Source organism: Stylophora pistillata, chromosome 7 (assembly GCF_964205215.1).
Source record: "Stylophora pistillata chromosome 7, jaStyPist1.2, whole genome shotgun sequence".
NCBI classification, from domain to species: Eukaryota; Metazoa; Cnidaria; class Anthozoa; order Scleractinia; family Pocilloporidae; genus Stylophora; species Stylophora pistillata.
Window position 1 is genome coordinate 12,366,562 of NC_142525.1, and position 23,084 is coordinate 12,389,645.

General features: G+C 40.7%; 2 protein-coding genes across 2 annotated transcripts in view; both read right to left on the reverse strand.

Annotated features, from left to right (window-relative positions):
* Window positions 1-1,840: 1,840 nt before the first annotated feature.
* Window positions 1,841-3,133, reverse strand: LOC148726663 (uncharacterized). The gene is made up of 2 exons (XM_088726347.1): window positions 2,231-3,133; window positions 1,841-1,849 (listed from the first exon to the last, which is right to left on the reverse strand). The coding sequence occupies exons 1-2, from the start codon at window positions 3,131-3,133 to the stop codon at window positions 1,841-1,843; spliced, it is 912 nt and encodes a 303-aa protein (XP_088582473.1).
* Window positions 3,134-9,004: 5,871 nt separating this feature from the next.
* Window positions 9,005-23,084, reverse strand: part of LOC111332080 (uncharacterized) — a 36,834-nt gene continuing 22,754 nt past the window's right edge. The window contains exons 15-31 of the mRNA XM_088726348.1: window positions 22,791-23,036; window positions 21,844-21,951; window positions 20,766-20,884; window positions 18,848-18,903; window positions 18,577-18,725; window positions 18,119-18,256; window positions 17,739-17,754; window positions 17,385-17,424; window positions 16,635-16,947; window positions 16,446-16,556; window positions 11,440-11,630; window positions 10,712-10,834; window positions 10,424-10,494; window positions 10,240-10,280; window positions 10,048-10,144; window positions 9,715-9,814; window positions 9,005-9,610 (exon numbers count right to left, since the gene is read on the reverse strand). Of these exons, the coding sequence (XP_088582474.1) occupies window positions 9,557-9,610; window positions 9,715-9,814; window positions 10,048-10,144; window positions 10,240-10,280; window positions 10,424-10,494; window positions 10,712-10,834; window positions 11,440-11,630; window positions 16,446-16,556; window positions 16,635-16,947; window positions 17,385-17,424; window positions 17,739-17,754; window positions 18,119-18,256; window positions 18,577-18,725; window positions 18,848-18,903; window positions 20,766-20,884; window positions 21,844-21,951; window positions 22,791-23,036 (1,973 nt within the window). The 3' untranslated portion in view covers window positions 9,005-9,556. The remainder of the gene's footprint in view (window positions 9,611-9,714; window positions 9,815-10,047; window positions 10,145-10,239; window positions 10,281-10,423; window positions 10,495-10,711; window positions 10,835-11,439; window positions 11,631-16,445; window positions 16,557-16,634; window positions 16,948-17,384; window positions 17,425-17,738; window positions 17,755-18,118; window positions 18,257-18,576; window positions 18,726-18,847; window positions 18,904-20,765; window positions 20,885-21,843; window positions 21,952-22,790; window positions 23,037-23,084) is intronic.

Consider the following 23,084-nt stretch of genomic DNA (forward strand, 5'->3'; position numbering starts at 1 on the left):
AAGCCTTACGTAGAGAGAAATAATAATGTAGTTAAAGAGCCCCTAAATGTTAATGTAGTTATTTCTGAGCCCGAAGACTTAAGTAGTGAGTTTAGTAGTAGTCATCTCAGTCCTACTGACGCATCAAAACTCACCAACTCCGATGTGCTAAAGAATTTGGACTCCAAGCTGTCACACCTTGAAGAGAGTCAACGTGAAGACCTACAGAAGCTACTTGAAAAGTATAGTGACCTGTTCCCTGATGTACCATCTAGGACAAATCAGATTTACCATGACGTGGATGTCGGTGATGCTGCTCCTGTTAAACAACACCCATACAGGCTGAATCCGAGAAAACAACAGTATCTCAAAGAAGAGGTAAAATATTTGTTGGAGAACGATTTTATCGAACCAAGCAGCAGTAGTTGGAGTTCTCCATGTATACTCGTGCCTAAACCGGATGGGAGCTATCGGATGTGTACCGATTACAGGAAAGTTAATAGTGTGACTAAGACAGACACCTTTCCAATCCCAAGAATGGATGATTGTATCGATAAGCTGGGAAAGGCAAAGTATGTAACGAAATTTGACCTTCTCAAAGGATTCTGGCAAGTACCGTTAACGGATCGCGCTAAGGAGATATCAGCATTTGTAACTCCAGAAGGACTCTACCAATACAAGGTCATGCCCTTTGGTATGAAAAATTCTCCTGCTACCTTCCAACGTCTCATTAACAAAGTCATCGCCAACCTTGAGGATTGTGAAGCCTATATTGATGATGTAATCATCTATAGTGAAACTTGGGAGAAACATCTAGAAACTATCCGTGAGTTCTTCAGGAAGTTGAGCGAGGCCAAATTAACAATCAATCTCTCCAAAACCGAGTTTGGCCAAGCACAAGTGACGTATTTGGGACATGTCGTCGGACGAGGACAAGTACAGCCAGTTAACGCCAAGGTCGAAGCCATAATGAAGTTTCCACGACCAGAAAACAAAAAGCAACTGATGCGTTTCCTTGGTATGGCTGGTTATTATCGAAGGTTTTGCTCTAACTTTGCAACCGTCACAGAGCCATTGACAAAACTGCTCAGCAAGAAGGAGAAATTTAATTGGAGTGACCAGTGTGAAAAGGCTTTTGAGGAGCTGAAAGCCATGTTACAGAGTGCCCCTGTTTTAACAGCGCCTGATTTCTCTTCACCGTTCAAGCTGGCTGTTGATGCAAGCGATGTTGCCGCTGGTGCTGTGTTGTTACAAGAGGATGATGAAGGTGTAGAACACCCGGTTTGTTATTTTTCAAAGAAGTTTAACAAAAGTCAAAGGAACTATTCCACCATCGAAAAGGAATGTTTAGCACTGCTGTTAGCTCTTCAACATTTTGAAGTTTATGTTAGTTCCTCAAGTTTGCCCGTTGTTGTGTATAGCGATCACAACCCCCTCGTATTTCTTCACAAATTAAAGAGCAAGAATCAGCGATTGTTGAGGTGGAGTTTAATGCTGCAGGAGTATGTCTTGGACATCCGACATATAAAAGGAAAGGATAATGTTATTGCAGACTGCCTCTCGAGACCTTGAGCTTTGCAAGAAAGTTTTGCAAACTTTCTTTTCTCGAAGGGGGAGGGTGTTATGGAGAGCGCCCATATTTTTCTAGAGTGCGTTGCGTTACGTAATTATTAAAAATAGAACGAAGAAGTTTCCAGAACATTTAGTCATGATGACTAAGCGAGAACTTTAAGGAGAACCTTCTAGAACCGTGACTCAGCATATTTTTGTTATGATGTAATCATAGTGTAATGTTTCTAAAAATAGCAATATTACAGATCTCTAAAACATTCTAGAACTTTTCTGAAAGATATATAAGGAGTCACGCTAGCTTAAAGAGAGAGGCCTTTTAGTGAGCTATAACTGCTGTTGCGAAGAACCCAGAGGAGCGAGAGCCGGACAGAGTTGTTTACTGGAATTGAAAGCCGTGTGGAAGGCTACGTGAGAGAAAGAATTACGGACGTCGACAATTTGTTAAAGATTTTCAAGAGAACTGTGAGTTGTGCGGTAGTACACTGAGATTTAAGTGATATTATTTGTAAAGGGCTCTAAGTTATAAGGATACTGATTGTATTAGTATTTATATCGCTCCGTAGCTAAGTGAAAAAGATAGTTATTGTACTGGTTGTCGATATCGCTTCGTAGTTATTACGTCAGTCAATAAAGTAGTCTAGTTGTACGAGTTATATCTTTCTGGCGGTTTGGAAAATACCGTAACAGTAGTAGCACCAATGTAGTAGGGGTCGTTTCCCATGTCGACGGCTTCGTGGACCGCCGAAACTCTACTTTTCACTCCTCGGGGATTAGCGCGACATTTATTCGCAAAATGATTCATACTCCCACAGTTAAAACATGTTCTTCCATACGCGGGACAATGACGTCCATGCACCATTCCGCAGTTTCCACATTCTTTAGACGGTCTTCTAAATGCTTGTGACCTAAGTTGTCGTTCTTCTTCAGGTTTTTCTGCCGATCCCGCCTTCCGTAACGCATGAACTGCAGTGTCTCCTCCAGCCATTAGCTTTACTTGCTGTTGGGTCTGTTCTGACGACTTAATAATGTCAACTGCTTGTAGGAGAGATAAATCATTCAAACGGAGAAGTCTCTCGCGGACGCGATCATCCCGTATACCTAGCACGAGGCGGTCGCGCAAAATTTCATCTGGTGTGATTGTATCGTGTGCACAGTTTTTTGCGATCGTTCGAAGCTCCGTAAGATACGTCGAGATGTTTTCGCCTGGTTCCTGGTTTCGGTTGTTGAACCTATAGCGTTCATATATGACCTGTGTCCTAGGAATGCAGAATTCGTCGAACTTCTTCAGGACTTGTGAAATGTCGTCTGCGTTTTCGTCTTCGTTCCAAATAAAGGTATCGTGGGCTCTGACGCCATCCTCGCCTATAATGCTTAGTAATGTCGACACACGAACTATGCCCTCTTGTTTATATACACCAGTAGCGATTTCGTAGCGCTGCCACGCTGCTCTCCACGATTTCCATGCGGTGGCTAAATTGTCGTCAAAATTAAGCGCTTTCGGCGGGGGCAAATTTGACGGGGGAATAAAAACTTGAGTCGGCGCTGGTGGCACAACTATGGATGCTTCAGCTGCTTCTGTCATCTTTAGGGGTGAACAGATCCCACTCCTGACACCATGTCACGATTCTGTGAACTCAAAAGGGTTGTTTATTGTGCGAACTCGACTTAGATTCTAAGCTAAATTTCTCTGAGCATGTAATCTCTATTTGTAAAAAAGCCAGCCAGAGAATTGGTGTTCTAATGAGACTACGTAATTTAATTCCTATGAAATCTAAGTTAATATTATTCAAAAGCGCGATATTACCATTCCTCACGTACTGTCACCTAGTGTGGCATTTTTGTAAAGCGAGTGACACTCGAAAGCTTGAAAGACTACAAGAAAGAGGACTTAGAGCGGTTTTCAAGGATAATAATTCTTGTTATGAACAACTATTAGAGAAGGCAGATCTGCCAACACTACTAAATAGTCGCTTACAGGATCTGTGCATCCTTATGTATAACGTAAAACATAAACTGTGCCCTGCATATATAAGTAACATCTTTAAAGAACCAAATAGTAATTACAATCTGCGGCAAGCAGATTTCTCTATACCTAGGTATGAGACAGTCACCTATGGCAAGCACTCTATTAGATATTTAGGGCCTAAGCTATGGACAAAACTACCCAAGAGTATCAGGGACGTCACAACCCTAACGTCGTTTAAAAGCAAGATACGCCAACTCAATATAAGTGAACTTTTAGATGATGGCTGCGCAGGCTGTAGCCTTTGTTCATTTTGACTTCTGCGTATTTTTACTATAAATCTCTTAATAAGTTAACTATAGATATTTTATCTACTACTGTATTTAGTTTGTATATTCTCCCCTAATTGGTGTCCCCAAATTAGTAAGGGATTTGTTCCCTGGCTAGACGGTTTTTTGACACCTTAATAAAGTTTCTACTACTTCTACTACTACTACTACTACTACTGCCGCCACGTGTGTTGTCGTTGTCTCCTAAGTGTTCTAAATATATAGATGTTTGTCGGCCCAGTGGCGTGACCGTGTAACGCAATATCACGACAACGCTGGTATCTCGGCTTTCCTTGAAGTGTATAAGCTTTACGAACTGGCCTCGGGGTCGAAGATCAATTTGTCGAAATCTAAGGGTCTCTGGTTGGGTGGATGGTGGGACCGTACTGACCCCCCGTTCCCTTTGACTGGTCCCCTTTGAAGCTCAAGGTGATTGGAGTGTTTATCGGCCCGGCAACCTGGAGGAAGACAACTGGCGTCCTCGTATTAATGCGGTGGACTACGTTCTCAAGTCCTGGCATTTTCGTGCTCTGTCTTTTCGCGCCAAGGCCCTCGTTATTAACGCTCTTGCCCTCTCCCGGGATTGGTATGTGGCCTCCCTTATCCACATGCCGGCCTGGGTGGAGGTGGAGCTTTCTTGTCTTATGTTTTTTTTTTTTGGTCCGGCAAGCGGGAGATCGTTTCCCGTTCTGCCGTTGTCCAGTCTTCTTCATTTGGTGGGTTCTCTGTGTTTGACGTTTGGTCTAAGGTACGGGCCCTCCTGGGTCAATGGGCGAGGAGATTTGTCTCTTCCCAATCCAGTTGGGTCACACTGATGTTCTTCTGGCTCAATTCTTTGATGGTATCTCTCCTTTTTTTCGTGTTTTCCCGTCCTTTTAGTTTTGACCATAGGGTCTTGCCGCCCTTCTATCAGGCTCTAGCTCTAGCGTAGCGTAAGCTGGACGGGGCTTTCGTCCCGTCCAAAAACTCTCCGGTATATGGTTCTTCGTGTCCTCCTGTTTGTTCTCCCGTTGTTAGTATGTTCGCCAAGTCTTGCTACCTTTATCTTCTCTCTGAGAGTATGCTCCATCCCCATTGTATGTTGAAGTTCGAGCTTATCTAACCCACTTTAGACTAGCCCGCGACATGGCGTGCTTTGTCATTCTTCCATCTGGATGGCCGTGTTATCGATCTGAATTGGAAGATTGCGCACGGCGTCTTGTACACCGCTCGGCGTCTTTCCTCGTTTAGTATGTCTGTTCCCCTCCCGTGCTTCTGTGGGCCCCGGGTCGAGTCACTCGAGCTCTTTTTCTTTTATTGTCTACTTGCCCAGATTGTTCTCGCCTGGGTGCAGTCCCTGCTGTTTTTTTTCTCTCCTGTCCTGTCATCGCCTTGCGTCACGTACTCTTTGGCTTTAATTCTGGTGAACTTGCTTCTATCGCGCGTGTCTTCGTCTACCTTCTCAATGTCTCGAAGTATTGTATCTGGCTGTGTACGAATGATTTTCGGTCTCGTAACTCTCATCCTGGCGCGGTGGCGGTGATTGCATCCATCAAGGTCCGCCTTAAGATCTACCTACCTATCTCCTTCAGGCGGTGCAAGTCTAGCAGGCGTCGTCGCGTCTTCCATCGGCAGTGGTGCGCCCGTGGTGTTATTGCGTCTGTGTGCGGTGATTCCCTCCTGCTTTCCATTTAGCTGTTTTGCTTTTTTTGCGTGCCTCCCCATGGCTGGCTAGGGGCTATGATTATCGTTTTGGTTTTTTCAGGTGCCTTCCCCTTGTCTGGCTAGGGGTTATGATTATCGTTTTGGTTTTTTCCAGTGCCACCCCTTGGCTGGCTAGGGGCTATTATTATCGTTTTGGTTTGTTCAGGTGCCATCCCTTGTCTGGCTAGGGGCTATTATTATCGTGGGAGTATGATGGATATCTGGAGTGTGTGAGCTAATTTTTAGGGGGGTGGGGTTCGATTTCCCAGCGAAGTTGGCGTCTGGTGACCCTCAGTTTTTGGTGGACTCCAACCCTAAGGCATTGCACGCCAGCCATGGGTTCAGAACAGACATGTAGGTCGGCGGGCATTGCACAACCCTTCGTCGAGGGCCCGGTTGTCCGCCTTCAACATAAAAAAACCAACATTTTCATGTATGTTTGCGCAGACAAATTAAAGCATTTGCTTATCCACGTTACCGAAATACCGTCACTTAGGCTAATGTACGCAGAAAGGCAGTTTAGTTTCCATTACAACATAGCTAGCAGAACCGCGCAATCAAATTCAATATTTGTAAGCTGCTCAAAATCCCGATAGTGCACGCTGACAGCGTCAGCAAATCGCTTCGCCAGAAATTTTTTTTTCGCGCGAGCGGCCGACTGTTAGCGCAGGAAAAATAATATATTTCGCGACAATAATGGATACAAACAGAAACTCGGCCTACTAGTCCGAAAACGAAGACAATGTTTCGACCTTTTCCCTTGGGCTAGAGTTCTTAAATGAGGCAGAAAAAGAGAAAAACAAAGGAAAAGGAGACTCGGCATCAGCGCCGTCACGATCCGCTTCAACTGATATTGTTGTCCATTTTACCCGTCGGATTTGATGCACAACTCTACCGGCTATGTTGTAAAACAATTGGTTCATGCTTTAGCGTGCACTATCGAGTTATGGAGCACGTGGGAAGTTTGGAGAGCACTCAAGAAGCTAGAGTTGCCCTCGGCTATCGCCTCGGGCAACTCTTACGCTTCTTTCGTGCTCTCCAAACTTCCCGCGTGCTCCATAACTCGATAGTGCACGCTAAAGCATGAACCAATTGTTAATTGGGCATGAAGTCACAAAAAAGCCAAGTGCACAACATTTAGATGTGTGTACAAGACTAAATGGTAGGTCTATCCTTTGAATAGAGACCAGAATCAAGTTTCAATGCATGTGAGCTTGGCTAAATAAATGTTATCTGCTTTGGAATGTTAAAGACTTAGTCATTAGATACAACCGTAAAGTTCGAGTTACTATTATATTTGTATCTCAAAAATGTAATCGTGCTATTTATCTCGAACTGCGCTAGAGATGCGAAGATGACATATAATAGCACACATAGTGAGATTGTGAGTATCGTTTCGTTACGATTTATGAATCGCAAGCAACTATGTATTTGAGATGTGATCGGAAACGTGTAATTTCTATACTGCAAATGCGTTATCTATAAGTTACCAACGCTATTATAAGTCGCAAAGCTTAAACATATTTACCGCAAATGTACGGTTTACATATCGCAAATAATTTCTTTACAATCTGTGCTCAAGTGTGTACATTGAAAATTGAACATTTCACAAATATTAATGTGCGTTTCATGAATTGCAGCGTCGTCTTTGGGCATACGGGCGCAGTTCTTGTTCAGTTTCAGTCTCTAAGTGAGGCCATCGCGATCGCCTCGACTAGTCTCTTTCAGCCGCAAGAAGTGATAAAAGAAAGCTGAGCGAGTTTCTTCTCATAAAAAGAATTGGTTTAATGGACACTGATGCAAAATGTACTCTTCTTTCTAGTAGTTGCTGAGTTTCTTGTTGAGACGATCCGAGGACTTAAAGCTGCATAAAGGTAAAGTCTGTTTACGAGCCTAGTGGCCCATTAGGCCGGTACTTAACTCCGGTTTCTGTAGCATGAAGCGACTAGGAGTATTTCTACTCCCCCCTGGATGGGATGCCAGTCCATTGCAGGGTTACCCCCAACATTAAATTGCCGGTACCCATTTATACACCTGGGTGAAGAGAGGCACTGTGAGATTAAAGTGTCTTGCCTAAGAACACAACACAATGAGCCGGCCGGGGCTCGAACCCGGACCACTCGATCCGGAGTCAAGAAAGCTGCAAAAACGCCTGGTTTAATTTTCCTTGCCATGGATCAGTCTCTTTCGGCCATTATTAATATCTCTTCAGTCCTTAGAGCTTTTCTCGAGTCTCCCGCCAAAACGAGGCGGGTGAATATATATTTTAAAGATGATGCTGCCATTTGCGACATGATAGATATTTGATTTGCACACTTGGGTGCAAAGTTCTAAGAAATTATCTGCTCTATGTTAATCACACATTCATGATTTAGATGTTTGACATTTGCGATTTATAATTGCGTTGGTAATTTAAAGAAAATGCATTTGCAATGCATAAATCACACGTTTGCGAGCACATCTCAAATGTGTAAAATGAAAAAGTTTTAGTCGCTTGCGATTTATAGATTGTAATGAAACGTCATTTATAAAACCCAAAGTCAATATATTTGCAATGCATAAAATGCATGGTTGACTCAGAGATATAAGAATCGCAATGAATGTCACGTGACTTTTGACGTCATATCATCTAGCTCAATATCTCGCGCTTGTTTATTTTTCCTGTGATCGTTACAAACATTTTTAAGTTTGCTAAACTTGGTTCAAGACTGCTCATTTCATATTAAGTTGCAAATAGTCGTGTTGCAACTTGGATTTGCACTTAACAAACATGTTATCGATTTAGGAAAGGCCAAAGTGTTTTTTGTGGTAACCTTGAAAACCCAAAAAATTCTAATTAATAATAATAAGTAAAATAACAGTGGCAAAATATAAGTATACATATAGGTTTCGCATGACTTATGTTCTCTAAAATCCTTCACAATTTGGAGTTCTGCCGCCTCAATTTTTCACATAAAGATAAGAGAGGTCAAGCATATTAAATGGCATAATCCGACTCTACACCAACCCATACATATATATCCTTGTATCATTTTACCTCCGGTTCGTTAGACAAACAAGTTGATTTTTCATCTATATGGTGCTTGCATGCTGTCAAAACCAACAGCGGATCAGTCCTGGGTTTGAAGCCATTGCGACAAAGAATGGCTAATTACCGACAGGTGGTGTACTCCCGACTTGGTAACTTCTGTCAAGAAGGGATACTGAATAACTTGCAGATAGAACGTCCGGCATTTCTTCCCAAAGAATAAGGGCGAAGTTTCCTCAACACACAAACAAGACGCAAGTGAAGCAGTTTAGGATTCAGCGACTTCCACAGCAGCGATGTAAAACGAAATTTATCATGCCACCTTTTTTGGGAGGAGAAAGGGGAAATTCATGCATGCTAGAATCGGCTTCGACTTTACGAAGCTCTCGACAAGCTACAGAAAAAGAATTGTGCAAAAATACATTCAACAAGAAAATGCACACCGCTCGCTTGTGTTTCCAGTTTTAATTCGAGGACGCGTTTTAACTATTCAGGTCATATAGCATGCATGCTCAATCCACACTAAGCTTACGTTAGATGTAACAATGGAAATAATTTTCCCAAAACTTCCAGACCTTCCTCAGTTAAAGTTTCTAAAGTTTAGTAGCAATCGATTTTCAACCCTTAGCGACAGTAGCAAGTAAATTTTTATTCTTCTAAAAAGTAGGCTGAGTACCGCTTAAAGTATACAGCCATCCTTATTAAATGTTATAATAACCATTGACTATTTATCAATGTAGTAAAAGTTATTGTTCGCTTTGACTTCCATACCAAATATCTAATTTAACTACAAGTTAGAATCAACCCCTTGCTTATTTTATTTCGAATTCTACCTCGCTTAATGGGCAATGTACTTTCCTTAGTTTTTAGCTGCATATCAAAATGGCTTGATCTATCTTGAAAAAAAATCTACTTTCAATACATAGATTCTCAAGTAGCATATACGAAAACTGTTGCCGCCTATGATGATAAGAATTGTTTCCTTAATTCTTGAAAAATAATTCACTCCACACTTGCGTAAAGGATGTTGTCGTAAAGTTGCATGTTGATGAGCCTCTGCGACAAAAAAGAGAAAGAGAAAATCGATGTATATAATATTAAATTACTTCTATATCAACGGATGACCAAGCCTTGCATAATTTTAATTCAAAATATTTCACCTGATGTTGATTTTCCATCTCCTTCAAATCATTCCTAAGACTCTCAAACACTGGGCGATCGTCAGGATTCTCTTGCCAGCAGTCTTGCATTATCTTGTAACTAGATGAATTAAAAACTTGGATTTCGTTTTACGAATTTTAAAAGTTCTTCACAAATATTGTACACAATTAAATGAGCTCCAAATTTAGGACCACTACCCTTAAGAAGTTTAAGATAGTAGAGATCATTAAATAGATAGTACATTTTACGTCTGGAATACCATTTCCAAGATTCAAACATCATATGATCAAGTTCATTAACAAATGAATTAATGTATGGATACATGGCCTTACAGGGTATCGTCCACGTGCCGTGGCCTTGGCATCCTGTAGCCCTGAGAAAGTAAATGTGCAATTTTTCGTCCGTCTATCTTTGGATACGGAGAGCCACCTAGAACGAGAGGTTGAACATGTAGACAGTGACTCAATCCAAAAGCGCGTAATCCATACAATATACACTGACTGAAACACAATTATCTGACATACCTATCGTGAAGATTTCGTAAAGCACAATACCAAAACTCCATCTGAGTAAAGAAAGAAAGATAAGGCTTCATTTCAAGTTCGCACATAAAAGTAAAATTATATCATAGTCTCAAGATATCTAGATCTGAAAGATTTTTATTATTATTTTCAGAACTATTTAATGGCTTATTACGGATCCACTTACACATCACTTTTCGTCGTATATCGTCCGTATAGCAGCGCTTCGCTAGCTGTCCATTTCACTGGCAGTCTACCCTTTGGGAAAACGTTTAAAAAATGTTGAAGAGAATGAGCAAAAATTATTTGGGAAATTTTCTTCATTTTGTTTTGTACCTTTATTCTTGCGCACTGTTTGGTGATGATGTTGTACAAAACATAATTGTAAGCAAAGCGACAAAAAAATGAGATAACATTTATCAATACTAATGTATGATGGTATTAGCCAGACTATCGAGGCAATAAAATCAGAAACCTTTGACTTCCTTTCGTAGATGTTTTCCTGGCACACGTCTCTAGCCATTCCAAAATCGGTTACCTTACATCGTTCTCGCTCTCCAACCAGGACGTTGCGGGCTGCAAGGTCGCGGTGAATAATCTGTTCAGAAAAATACCAAGCATCGATCATTAATTGAAATGGTTCCACTAAATGTGTTGTTTTTTCTCGTCTAATCAATGATTAGAATGATTTCAAACCATAATGACCAGGGGCTGTTTTACGATACGAGACTTGATACCTTCCGAGTTGAGTCCACAACAAAGAAAACTTTGTACTTAAAAATTAACCTTGAAAAGGTTATTCTTTCATCAAAAGAGATATATATCTTGTACTGATCAGAAGCCATGAACATAGAAACATAGAACATTATGGAGCTTACTCGCAAATTGTCTGTGTTTTTCGTACAATAACTAATTTTGCGTTGGTCAACAGCGCTTGAAACATTGCTGTTTGCAGCGAAACAAAAGTGCATGATGCCATGGACGCTTTTGATCATTTCAAACAAAAAAGCTCTATTATCGCCGTAACCAAACCACACTTTAAGATTCCCTAAAGTATTTAAAAATTCAAACTTAAGTCACTTACATCCAAGTATAATTTTTTTATTGTAAACACGTCTACGAAAATTGAAATGAATAAAGTAACCCTAATATCGATTGCCGCGGAGTCGGAAAAGTTATTTTAATACTAAAAAACCGACTTACGTTTTTAGAGGACAGATAATGCATACCATCAGCTACTTGCCAGGAAAATTTCATCAGCTGCTGGGAAGTCAAACTCGTTTGTGGCTTTATATCCGGGTCATTGAAATAGTTATCTTCTAAATGCCGGCTCTTTCTCAAATAGCCCCGGAGATCTCCATATGGGACATACTCGATTAGAACAAGCAAAGGATCTAAAAACATTTGTACGAAAAGCAAAGCACGTGGTCTTCATAATCACTTAACAGAGGTAATTGCAGCGATGGGAAAACGAAAACCTTGTGCAGGGGTATTTAAGGTTCAAACCAGGGTCTGTTTTAAACCGAAGAAATACACTAAAATCAAGTTGAAGGGAGCTCGTAGCGAAAAATTCATTATTTACTTGGTTCACACGGTACAAACGCCCTTCGTCAATGCTGTGGCATCAACAATGACGGAATTAGGTGCAGCGAGAGAGCAGTACGGTAGAAACCATGTCAGTTTAAGTAAGTTTGAACATTTAGTTGTCGGGGTTGTAACGTTGTCGGAAATGCCGGGTGAACTCAACGAAGACAGCGAGGAACAAACACTCGATACGTGAAGACAACTTTAATAGAATAAAAACTGAACACGCTTGCATCCGGGCTATACATATTTCGGCTAACAACACTTGATGTAAAGCAAACGAAATATCGTCACATCCCCCTGGCAAAAAATAAATAAATAAATAAAGAAAAGGATGAAATATGGACCAGATTCAGAAACAGTTTCAAACTCCTATTCAATGTTCTTGACTCCTATCACTGTTCAAGACTCATATCTGACTGGTTTCCTAATCACTCTGCCACTTCTAGTGGTGGTAGCCGAGACAGCTGGCTCACTGGTACAAACTCCAGAAGCAGGGACTGAAAGTATGCCACCGGATCTAGCTGATCGAACACTGAGTGGCTCCGGCTGGATGACTGAAGAACTGGTTGCTGCTTCGGAAACGGGTTTCCTGTTTGGTGCCCCCGAGGCGAGCTCCCTAGTTGATACTTTGGAAGCAGGCTTTCTGGTTGTTGCTTCGGAAACGGAAACATTGCCACTGGGAACTACCCTTTTTGTGCTGTAACTGTGACAGGTTGGTTGAAAACTCCACAAATGGCGTTGTTAGGAAAGGCTCACTGTGTGCCTGAGATGTCTCTGATTCCTCCTGTATGTACGGCCATCCTCTGTTCGAGTTTGATATGATCTAATGTCAACTTCCTTATCAACAGTGGCCTTAGTCCACTCCCTCGAATCAGGTCTCAGCTTCACACGTGCTACATGTCCAGGTTTCAATCTGTCGAACTCTTTGGCAACTCTGTCATGGTGGTAAGTCTGTTTGACTTTCCTTTCCTTTAGCTTGTTAGGAACACTATGTACCGCTTCTGGAACAAGTAGTCTTGTAGACGTTGGGACCAAAGTTTCAGTTCTCCGACCAAACAATTGCTGAGCAGGAGAGCTTTCAATTCCCTCAGTTAGAGTACTTCTCTAATCCAATAAAGACAAATTTGGATCTGCTTCTGCAAGTCGGGCCTTCCTCATGATATTTTTAGCCACCTTAACTGCATTCTCAACTTTCCCATTCGATTGAGGATACCCTGGAAAACTTGTGAGGTGCTCAAACTCATAGGCCAGTAAAAATCCTGAAACTCTCTTGAACTGAAAGGAGGTCCATGGTCACTTATAAATTTATCCGGTATTCCATGTCGAGCAAACTGAGATTTTATCCTTGAAATCACTTCCTTTCCTTTTTTTCCAAAAATCCTGTCCACCTCAAAGTAATCCGAGAAGTAGTCCACACATACTAAATAATGTTTATCCTCAAAGGCCAAGAGATCACAGCCAACTTTCTCCAACGGTCTGCTCGGAATTTCATGACTGATCATTGGCTCTTTCTGTTGATCGGCTTAGTACGTCTTGCAAACAGAACAAGACGAGGTGAAATCCTCAATGTCCTTATTCATTCCAGGCCAATAAACCAGCTCTCTTCCTCCCTCAAACAACCCTGAAGACCAAGATGACTCTGGTGCAGTTTCTGTTTTATTTCCTCCCTCAAACTTTGCGGAACTACTAATCTTTCAGCCTTCAGCACCAAACCATCCTGGACAGACAGCTGACCTCTAAAATGGAAATAGTTCTGGATGCTGAGTGGAACTTGCTCTTTCGTGTCAGGCCATCCAGCCTGAATGACATCCTTTAGGAGGACCATTTCACCATCTGCCTCGGTTGCTTGTTGAACTCTGGCAAGGCCTTGAGAACTGATGGATACAAAACTCAATGCATTAACGCTTTCAACCTCTTGCTCAGCAGGAGATCGAACATCCGCAGTAAGAAAGACATCCTACTTTGAACACTTGACCTGAACATGTGGAAGGAACGCTCTGCTAAGTGTATCAGCCAGATGGAGAAGAGTGCCTTTCTTGTACTCAACTTCAAAATCAAAGTCTTACAAACTTAACATCATTCTCTTAAGACGCTTAGGAGCACTAAACAGACTCTTCACAAGTATCGCTTCCAACGGTTCATGGTCAGTCTCCACCTTGACCTGCATGCAATAGAGATAAGACTCAAACTTCTCGACGCCAATAACTGGCCAAAAGCTCCTTTTCCATCTGGACATAATTGCACCCAGTTTCTGTTAGAGAACGAGAAGCATACGCAACTGGTTGTCCATCTTGCATCAAGCAAGCTCCTAGACCATGCTGAGAAGCATCACACTCTAATACAGCCTCTACACTTGGGACAAGGTACCTTAAGAGAGGTGCAGAAGCTATCACTGCTTTAACACGCTTGAAGCATTCGCCATGAACACTTTCTTCCGAAACAAATTCACAGTTATCTTTAAGCAAGGTTCAGCAGGTAGTGGCATGTTTAGTATCGCCTCAACCTTGGCTGGATCAGGCTTCAACCCTTCTGCCAAAATAGCATGGCCAACATAAGAGTGCTGTTGGTAACTTGAACTTCATCTTGTCCTTATTCAGCCTGGTGTGTCTCTGACGACATCGTTCCAACAAAGCTAACAGTTTACAATCATGGTCTACCACAGCTTCATCATCTGTGTGACCTACACCAAAGACAGTGATGTTATCTGCTATGGTCCTGACTCCATCAAGTCCTTCGAGTGCCTCATTAAGCTGCACTGGAACTCCTCTGGAGCAGGTGCAATGCCAAAAGGCATTCTCAGCCACCGGAAACGTCCCCACGGAGTAGCAAAGGTGGTAAACTTGTTACTTTCATCATCCAGTTGCACATGCCAAAAGCCATTTTTACGAAACGTTTTCGACGAGTGTGGTCTAATTATGAAATAGCGTCTCGTCTGGTGAGGCAACCGAAAGAGGAGAGGACGGCCACATTGCTCACGTGCTTAGGTACTGATGCGTTGGAGATTGTAGATGGTTTGAATTTTGCCAATTATGGGGAGCGCAAGGACATTGATGTGGTCCTGGAAAAATTAGAGGTGTTTTGTGTCGGCGAAACTAACGAAATCTATGAACGTTATCAGTTCAACAAGAGGGATCACGAGTCAGGAGAGTCCATTGATTCGTATGTTGCGGCACTTCGCACATTGGCGAGGACGTGTAATTATGGTGCACTTTTGGACAGTCTCATTCGCGACAGAATGGTGGTTGGAATAAAGGACAATGGCACACGTAAGCAACTATTACAGGAGGCAAAACTCACATTGAATAAGTGCATCGATATTTGTCATACTAGTGAAGCAACAGCGGTACAGCTTCAAGCGATGTGGATTCAGGAAGACTCAAAGCTTGTTGCTGATGACAAGCAAAAGTTCAAGTCTCCAGTAGATAACAAAAACCAAGATAAAGGTGGTAAAGCTGCGATAACTTGCAAATTTCGTGGTAAGAAGCATGTTAAAAATAAAGAAGAATGTCCCGCATGGGGAAAAATTGTAGCAAGTGTGGAGAAAAGAACCACTTTGCAGTCAAATGTACAAAGCCTTCGAAGTCTTCACGGCTTCCTAAGAAGAAAAAGAAGACTAGTAAGCTAGTTCATACAATGCAAGAAGATTCGTCCTCTGAAGAATGTATTTTGACTGTAAGTGCAGAGTAACTGGAAAGTGTTGAATCTCAAAAGTTGTATGCAAAAATGGTAGTTAACGGACAGGACATCCAGTTTCAGTTGGATAGTGGAGCAACAGTGAATGTGCTACCTGCAAGAGAGTATAAGAAGGTTTGTTATGACCCTGAGCTTAAAGAGGTGAAGGCCTTTGAGGCAATTCTCAGTATATACAATGGTACTGAAATATGCCCACCTGGAAAGAGGAGGATTAATTTGCGTAATTCCAAGAACAATAGGAAGTACAATCTCGAGTTCCAGATTGTTAGGGAAGAGAATAAGCCTGTTCTGGGTGCATCTGCCATTCAGGGTATGGAACTTATTACTGTTAACATGCAGAATATTCTGACTGTTGATGGATTTACTGGTGGGGAGACACCTTGTCTTACAGTTAGTCAAGTTGTCTCACAATTTAAAGACGTTTTTTAGGGTGTGGGCATGCCAATGGGCAAGCTGCACCTTCAAGTGGATCAGTGTGTACCACCGGTTCAACTTCCAGCTCGCAAACCACCCGTTGCACTGAAAGTGAAATATCAGGAAGAACTGAATAGGCTGGTTGAGATAGTTATCATAGCGAAGGTCTCAGATCCAACAGAGTGGATATCGTCCACAGTGGTAGTCATGAAGCCCAATGGGAAGACCCGTCTTTGTCTTGACCCAAGGCCATTAAATAAAGCTCTGAAGAGGAACCATTCTCCCACTCCTGACACCATGTAACGTTGTCGGAGATGCTAGGTAAACTCAACGAAGACAGCGAGGAACACTCGATACGTGAAGACAACTTTAATAGAACTAAAACCCAACACGCTTTCATCCGGGCTACATACTTATATCTCGAACAACACCTCATGTAAAGCACACAAAATATCGTCACAGGGGTGATGCGAGCAGACATAAACTGAGAAGTCTCATAATTTTATTTTTTTCACCTGATTTAGTGACGCATCCCAGCAATTTGATGACGTGAGGGTGGGGCTTGAGTTTCTTCATGATTTCAAGCTCTGACAGCAAATCTTTCCTTTCTATATCTCTAGCGTTGCCTAAAGCAGAGGAAGATTATCCAGTAAGAGTTAAGTCTTATCTAAACTAAACCAGACTTAAAACAATGAATAGAGTACCTTTCAGCATTTTTATGGCAACTGTTATTGTCTCCTCTCTTCCTCGAAGGTTTGAAGCTTTTCCTTGAGCGACTTGTCCAAAGGCACCTTTTCCGATCACCTTTTCAATTGTAACGTTTTCTCTCTCCACTTCCCACGAGCGCGTTCCTGGATGCAGGGGAGCATATTCGTTTATTTCTAAATAGCTTCGTGTTGGGTCTGTGGCAGGTCCATTTCGTGATCTAACTTCATTCAGGTCCATGTAATGTCCTGGGCCATGATGCGCGACAGTGTTAAGGTTTCCATTGATGCTTTCCAGTTCAAATCCCTCGTTCTGTTTTCCAGCGTAACGAAAGTAACGTTTAGTTTAGCATAGTTTCTTTCCCATAATGATTGGGAACATTGTCCATTTCATGGTATAATACGTTCTTTTCTCTATTTTCGTTTGATCGTTTTGCAATCCAGAATATAGGAAAGTCCTAATTGTACAAGATTTTTTTTTATTATATAATGACATTCGCTAACTTTAATGCCCTTTCATCAAGCATTTTCGAATTAATACCAAGACGATTTGACGTGTAAATGCATCACCAATTTCTGAGAATAATGGTAACCTGTCGGCAAAGTGCAATCTGACTTCTAAATCCAAACTTCATCTGATTCACAAGGGTATTAAGGCGTGGGTAAAATAAATCATTACTATGCATTAGGATAGATGTTTGCTGATCATCGTAGAGTGGGGTATTCTGAAAAAATGCACACCATACTTACAATTTTAAGAGTGCGTGACTTCCTAGTACTTGCATTAAGTCTGGAAGAAAATCAAACGCTAGACTTATTTTCAAAGACACTGACCACTGTAAATCTCAATAACACTTGTTGGTGCAAAATATTAACTGAACCACATTGGTTCCTCATGCAACGTAACTATATCAAATCTGTTAAACTCAAATTTTCTCTCAAACTGTCACACTTTTATCTGGCTAAATTAAACAAAAAATGTTCTCCGAACGATAAGAACTGAAAGTTTTCAAATGACTATAAATACAAGCACAGCACGTTTTCTGCTAATCGGATCTACGGATGCTGCCGCATAATTAGCTTTTTATATTAATGCCATCTTACCGATCATCTCTTTCACCTAAAAAGTGTGAAAAAAATTAAGAAATGATATCAGATTAAAAGAAAGCAACTGCAACATTTATTAATCCTCATCAGTAATTGACGCACTTCAAACTCCTTCGCCTATGAACACTTTTAATTAATAATAATAATATCGAACAAAAGGTTGGTGATTGGTGTCATGAACTGAAAGATTTTAAGAAACGTTTACACTGTTGCAAGTTATCCGATTCATTGCTGCTTTTTCTTTCCTTTTCCCTTCTTAACATCCTTTATTTTCTTCAATCGAATCTCTCTTTATCAACCCACCACAATTCATACATCTCAGTTACTAGCCTCTCGTATGAGAACGTTAAGCAATTGAAAAAAGTAAGCTTACTTACGTTGGCGGTGTTTCCAGGCAGTGAAAACGGCAATAACAGCGAGAATCAGGCCAAGGACCCCAATAACTGAGCCGTAAATAACATCCTTATTCACCTTTGTTGGTTCTGATGGAACTGGACCGGGAACCGTGACTAAATCTTAGACAAATATGACATTAAAAACAGCTGTGTCCATGTATCTGCTATGCATAGCATGTAAAGAACTCGCAAACTTTCTATAATTTGTATCAGCCGCGGAACTGAATAATGTGCTCAGTGTACACCCTCTGTTCAATACCATCATCATGTTATGCAAAGTACCAGTTTTAACGTCTTTGTCGCACGAGCTCGGGTTAAAAACGCAACTTCCGAGAATTTCTAACACAAAAGTAATGCGTCTGTACCACAAATCCTCAATTTAGAGACTCAACTTCCGTTCGTTACACTCGAATTTACCGTAGGTGAAAGTTTATACATACCTGGAAGAGTTGGTCCTACGACGAAAGTATCTACTCTTAGAGTACCAAGGCCTCCATCATTAACCGCATCTTGTAGAAATGATTCTACCTCACTTTCTCCAACAGGCTCGCCAAATGTGAGCGATATGTCTGCAATGACACTTCCCTCTCTGCCAATGAGATAAGTAATAAAAGTAATAAAAGTTCATGTTTTAAGGAGTAATTCAGAAACATAAACAAAAGTACAACTAAAGAAGAGTAAGTAGATTTTTTCATCAATGAATGATGATACCTCAGTCGCGTCACATTAATTTCTCTGACACCAGAACCTTTGAATTCTACATCCACCTAAAAAGTATTGATATTCAAATTATAGGTCAGTCAGGTTGAGAAAGAATGAGGTTCCACTGCATCCGACATTGAAGATGAACCCTCAGTTAAAGGAAGGATGTTTTGATTTGTTAATTACAATTTAAAAATAGGGAAACGTTTTTCATTCTTTACGTAAAACACTTCTCACTTTATGATGCTTTGAGCTCTAAAAAAACTTCGATTTAATACGAGGTCCATTTCTTTGTTAATGTTTAGACTGGATTAATCTCCATTAAGCAAGAGAAAGTTTTCCTTTTCACAGGAAAAGAAAAAATTTTTCAGAGGTTAACGTCATTTTGGCATGACCAAAACGTGACAAACAAAAACGAATTTTGTTTTCTGCAGGGTAGGTCATCTGTGATCCAATTACTCTCTACTTTTCATGACCTCCCCACATCTAGAAATTCATCTGTACCAACAGATGTTGTATTTCTTGATCTCGCAAAGGCTTTTGATAGTGTTCCTCATGAACGCCTACTCATAAAGTTACATAGTCTCGGTATTGAGGGCAAACTATTTCATTGGTTGAGGCATTTCCTCACGTGTAGAAGGCAACGAGTTGTTGTAAGAGGAACTTTTTCTGATTGGGCACCTGTGATATCTGGTACCCCACAAGGAACTATTCTTGGTCCAATTCTATTTTTATCATATATAAATGATATCGTTGATTGTGTCTCTTCTAAAATTAAATTACTTGCGGATGACACAAAGATTTACAAAGAGCTTCGCAACCCTAGTCTAGATGAACAGTACCTCCACACTGATTTGAATAATCTTAGTAATTGGGCGAAAAAATGGCAACTTCGCTTTAATGAGGACAAGCGTGAATCAATGCGAATAACGCATTCTCGTGACAAATAGACTACGAATTATAAACTACGTAAGGCCTTAAAAGATGTTAAGAGCTTTAAAGATCTTCGAACTATTATATCAAAAGATCTTACTTGGAGTGAACATATTAGTACTATTGTGAATAAGGCGAACCAAGTCCTAGGGGTAATAAGACGGACTGTTGGAACAGCTAATACAACAACTTTTTCATTGCTTTACAGAACATTTGTCAGACCATTTCTGGAGTATACTGCTCCAGTCTGGAACCCATATCTCGTCAAAGATATTCATGCAATAGAGAGCGTGCAAAGACGCGCGTCAAGGTTTGCTCTTAGGCAGAAAAGAGATGATATGTCTTATGAAGAGCGTTGCGACAAGTTACATTGGCCATCTTTGTCTAGTCGTAGGATGTATTCCTCTCTTGTTGAATGTTACAAGATCGTGTTTGGCTTTTCACGCTTGGATTTTGAGGAATTCTTTGAATTCGCAAAAGTCAAATCTACTAGGGCGAATAACTCGTATAAGCTTTATTGTAAATTATCTAGAGTTAACTGTTTCAAATATTCTTTTTTTAACAATGTAATTAGTCATTGGAATAATTTACCTAGTAATGTTGTTAAAGCCAGTAGCCTAGAACTTTTTACATGTAAACTTAAATCCTTTTTAAAGCTATGAATCTAAGGGTTTTTTTGGTTCTCTTTTTGTTGTTTTTTTTTGTTGTTGTCGTAGTTTTTAGTGGAGTTTTATTCATAGGGTTAACCTCTTGACTCTCCCTTTCAAATTTATGTAGTTATATATGAGTTTGAATAAACATGTATGTTATGTTATGTTGTGTTAGAGCAATAGGGATTAAAAAAATTCCTCCCTTCTGTTTTACTGCGGGAGTTAAAAGAGAAAATAAAGCAGGATACTGTAGGGTATTGTTTCATGGAAAATAATTGGTTGTTTATTTATCAGAACAAAATATTCCGTACCTTTTCAAAATTAGAACAACGTAAAGGACTTACCGAATCTACGATTACTCCAACAAACCCTTGTGTATCTAAGTCAGACAAGTCGGTAAGTTCCTCTCTCCACTTTTTATTATTAATTTTAAGGCTGATCATGATAACAACCGCCATTGTGTCTATTGAAGCAAAAGGAAACGAAATTGCAAACTTGATCGTCTGAAGACGTTTGTGAGCACAACATTCATTACCTACTATCAAACTAAGCAGCGAAGTTGAAGCAAAAGAAGCAAAGTGGTTCCCTTATACCACTCTGATATTTCAGCTAGTGATGGTTTTTTATACTCAAAATATTCGGATCATTCAAGGTTTCTGGGAAACGAGCCCAAAAGCCCCTTATCAAAAACGAGCACGACCAATCAACATCGAATGGAAATGTGTGATCAGAACAATGTGGTCTTGACGAAACCTCTCGAGAAGACCAGGGGAGCTAACTGGTTTTTTTGTCGACTGCAGGCCGCTGGCTACCCTCGCCAGGCTTACAAAAGAGGAAGGTCGCCCAAAGACATACTCAATGGGGCCAAACTTTGAATAGGCTACTCTAAACACGCGCTGGGGAGTTGTGTAGGCCTGTCAACCCCCTTTTTACATTGATTGCAAAATCGAGGCACGATTGCAAAATCGAGGCTCGATTGGATAATCAAAGCTCGTATGTCGAAGCTTGGCAAAACGAGGAATCGTGGTCGTTTTTGATCAGGGGCTTCTGGGCTCGTTCCCCAGAAACCTTGAATTATCCAAATATTCCTGACCTATATTGTTGCCATAACGAATTGAACTTCTTAGAATCTTTTGGGCATTCTCATCCAAACACCAACGAGTAGAAATAACAACAACTCCATGGAACAACCGACGTACGCCAGGATGACAATTTAATAAATTATCCTTGGGAATTCTTAGAAGCTATCTCTCGTCAGTAGCTGTAAGACCACTGACTTTAGTAATGCATCTGTTTAGACTTGCAGTACCAGTAAACATAGTTCCCCTCCTCTTTCGCACCCTTGAGTCTCAATTATCGACTTCTAGTTAACCAATTTGTGAGAAATCTTCGGCCGCCATCGTCTGTCTTTGCTCAACTTACCATTTTCTTTGCAATTTTGTCCTGTTTTCCCTTTTGGACATAAGCAAAGGTATTTTCCGAATTCTCTACAATTTCGTCCATTCGTACATTCCTCAAGGCAAGGGTTTCCTACAAGCAGAAACAGTAACACGACACTATTGGTCAAATAAAAGTTTTGCTGATGTTTTTAATTAAAAAGGAAAAACTTACACACTAAATTTTTTTAACTGTTTATATGCACGAAGAAAAGAACTTGTTAGACTATTTCTCATAATAATTTGAAGCTCCATTCTATGGAAATCTTTGAATAAGTTCCTACCTGTGCTTAGCACTGTACAAGTGAGGGTTTACCCGTTAGATAAGCTTAGGATTTCCATTTACACACTGGCTAAGTGTTGACTTGACTTTGTAACACAATTTCGTAACATAAACGTACCGACACAAATACATGAAAAATTGACATTTACCAGAACCCTACCAAAAACCATGCATGTATATAAATTGACAACAACAGTTCAAATCTTCACATCATCAGTTAAAAGAACCTCGTAACAAGCATCAAGGGACTTGGCAACTTGGTTACTTAAGAGTAGTTCCCAATTAAGTGTCGGAAAACCCAAAACAACTATAATCAGAGCGACCAATAAGAAGGTTAACATGATCGGTAGCCAATCAGAGCACGTCGTGAAAATAAGCAGACTTCCTGAGGCGTGACCAAGTCTCAATTGTTTTGGTTTTACATCTGATTGGTGGAAAGGATAGCACGAGTTTTCTGGAACAATCTAAGAGCTGAGTTCAGTAAAACCAAACCAATTCCAGATTGCTTTCGATACTCATTTGAAATCGTTCCATAGAAGGCATCATTCTGAACAAACAAACACAAGAACCTTGTGGATTGTACACCTATTGTAGGTCAATGTTGTAAGCAAACAAAATACAATCATAACAGCCATAAATACTTCACTTACGATGTACTGTTATGCTGACATCCCTAGTCACAGCGCTTCCAACACCATTCTTAGCAGTACATCTGTACAGTCCTTCATCCTGACTACCACGGATGATCAAAGGGAAGTTCACTGGACTGTTATCATCGTCCACTTTTGTCCACGTTATAGTTGGTGCTGGATTACCTTCTGCCGTACAGAACAAACTCATCACGTGACCTTTGTTTACAGTCTGCCCACCAGAACTGTTTGTAATCGTTGGTGCATCTTTAAAAGGAACAAATCATGAAAGAGTCGTTAAAAATTCAAGGATTT

Excerpts from the sequence above, each read along its gene's own strand:
- LOC148726663 (XM_088726347.1), bottom strand. The coding sequence starts at position 3,133 with ATGACAGAAGCAGCTGAAGCATCCATAGTTGTGCCACCAGCGCCGACT.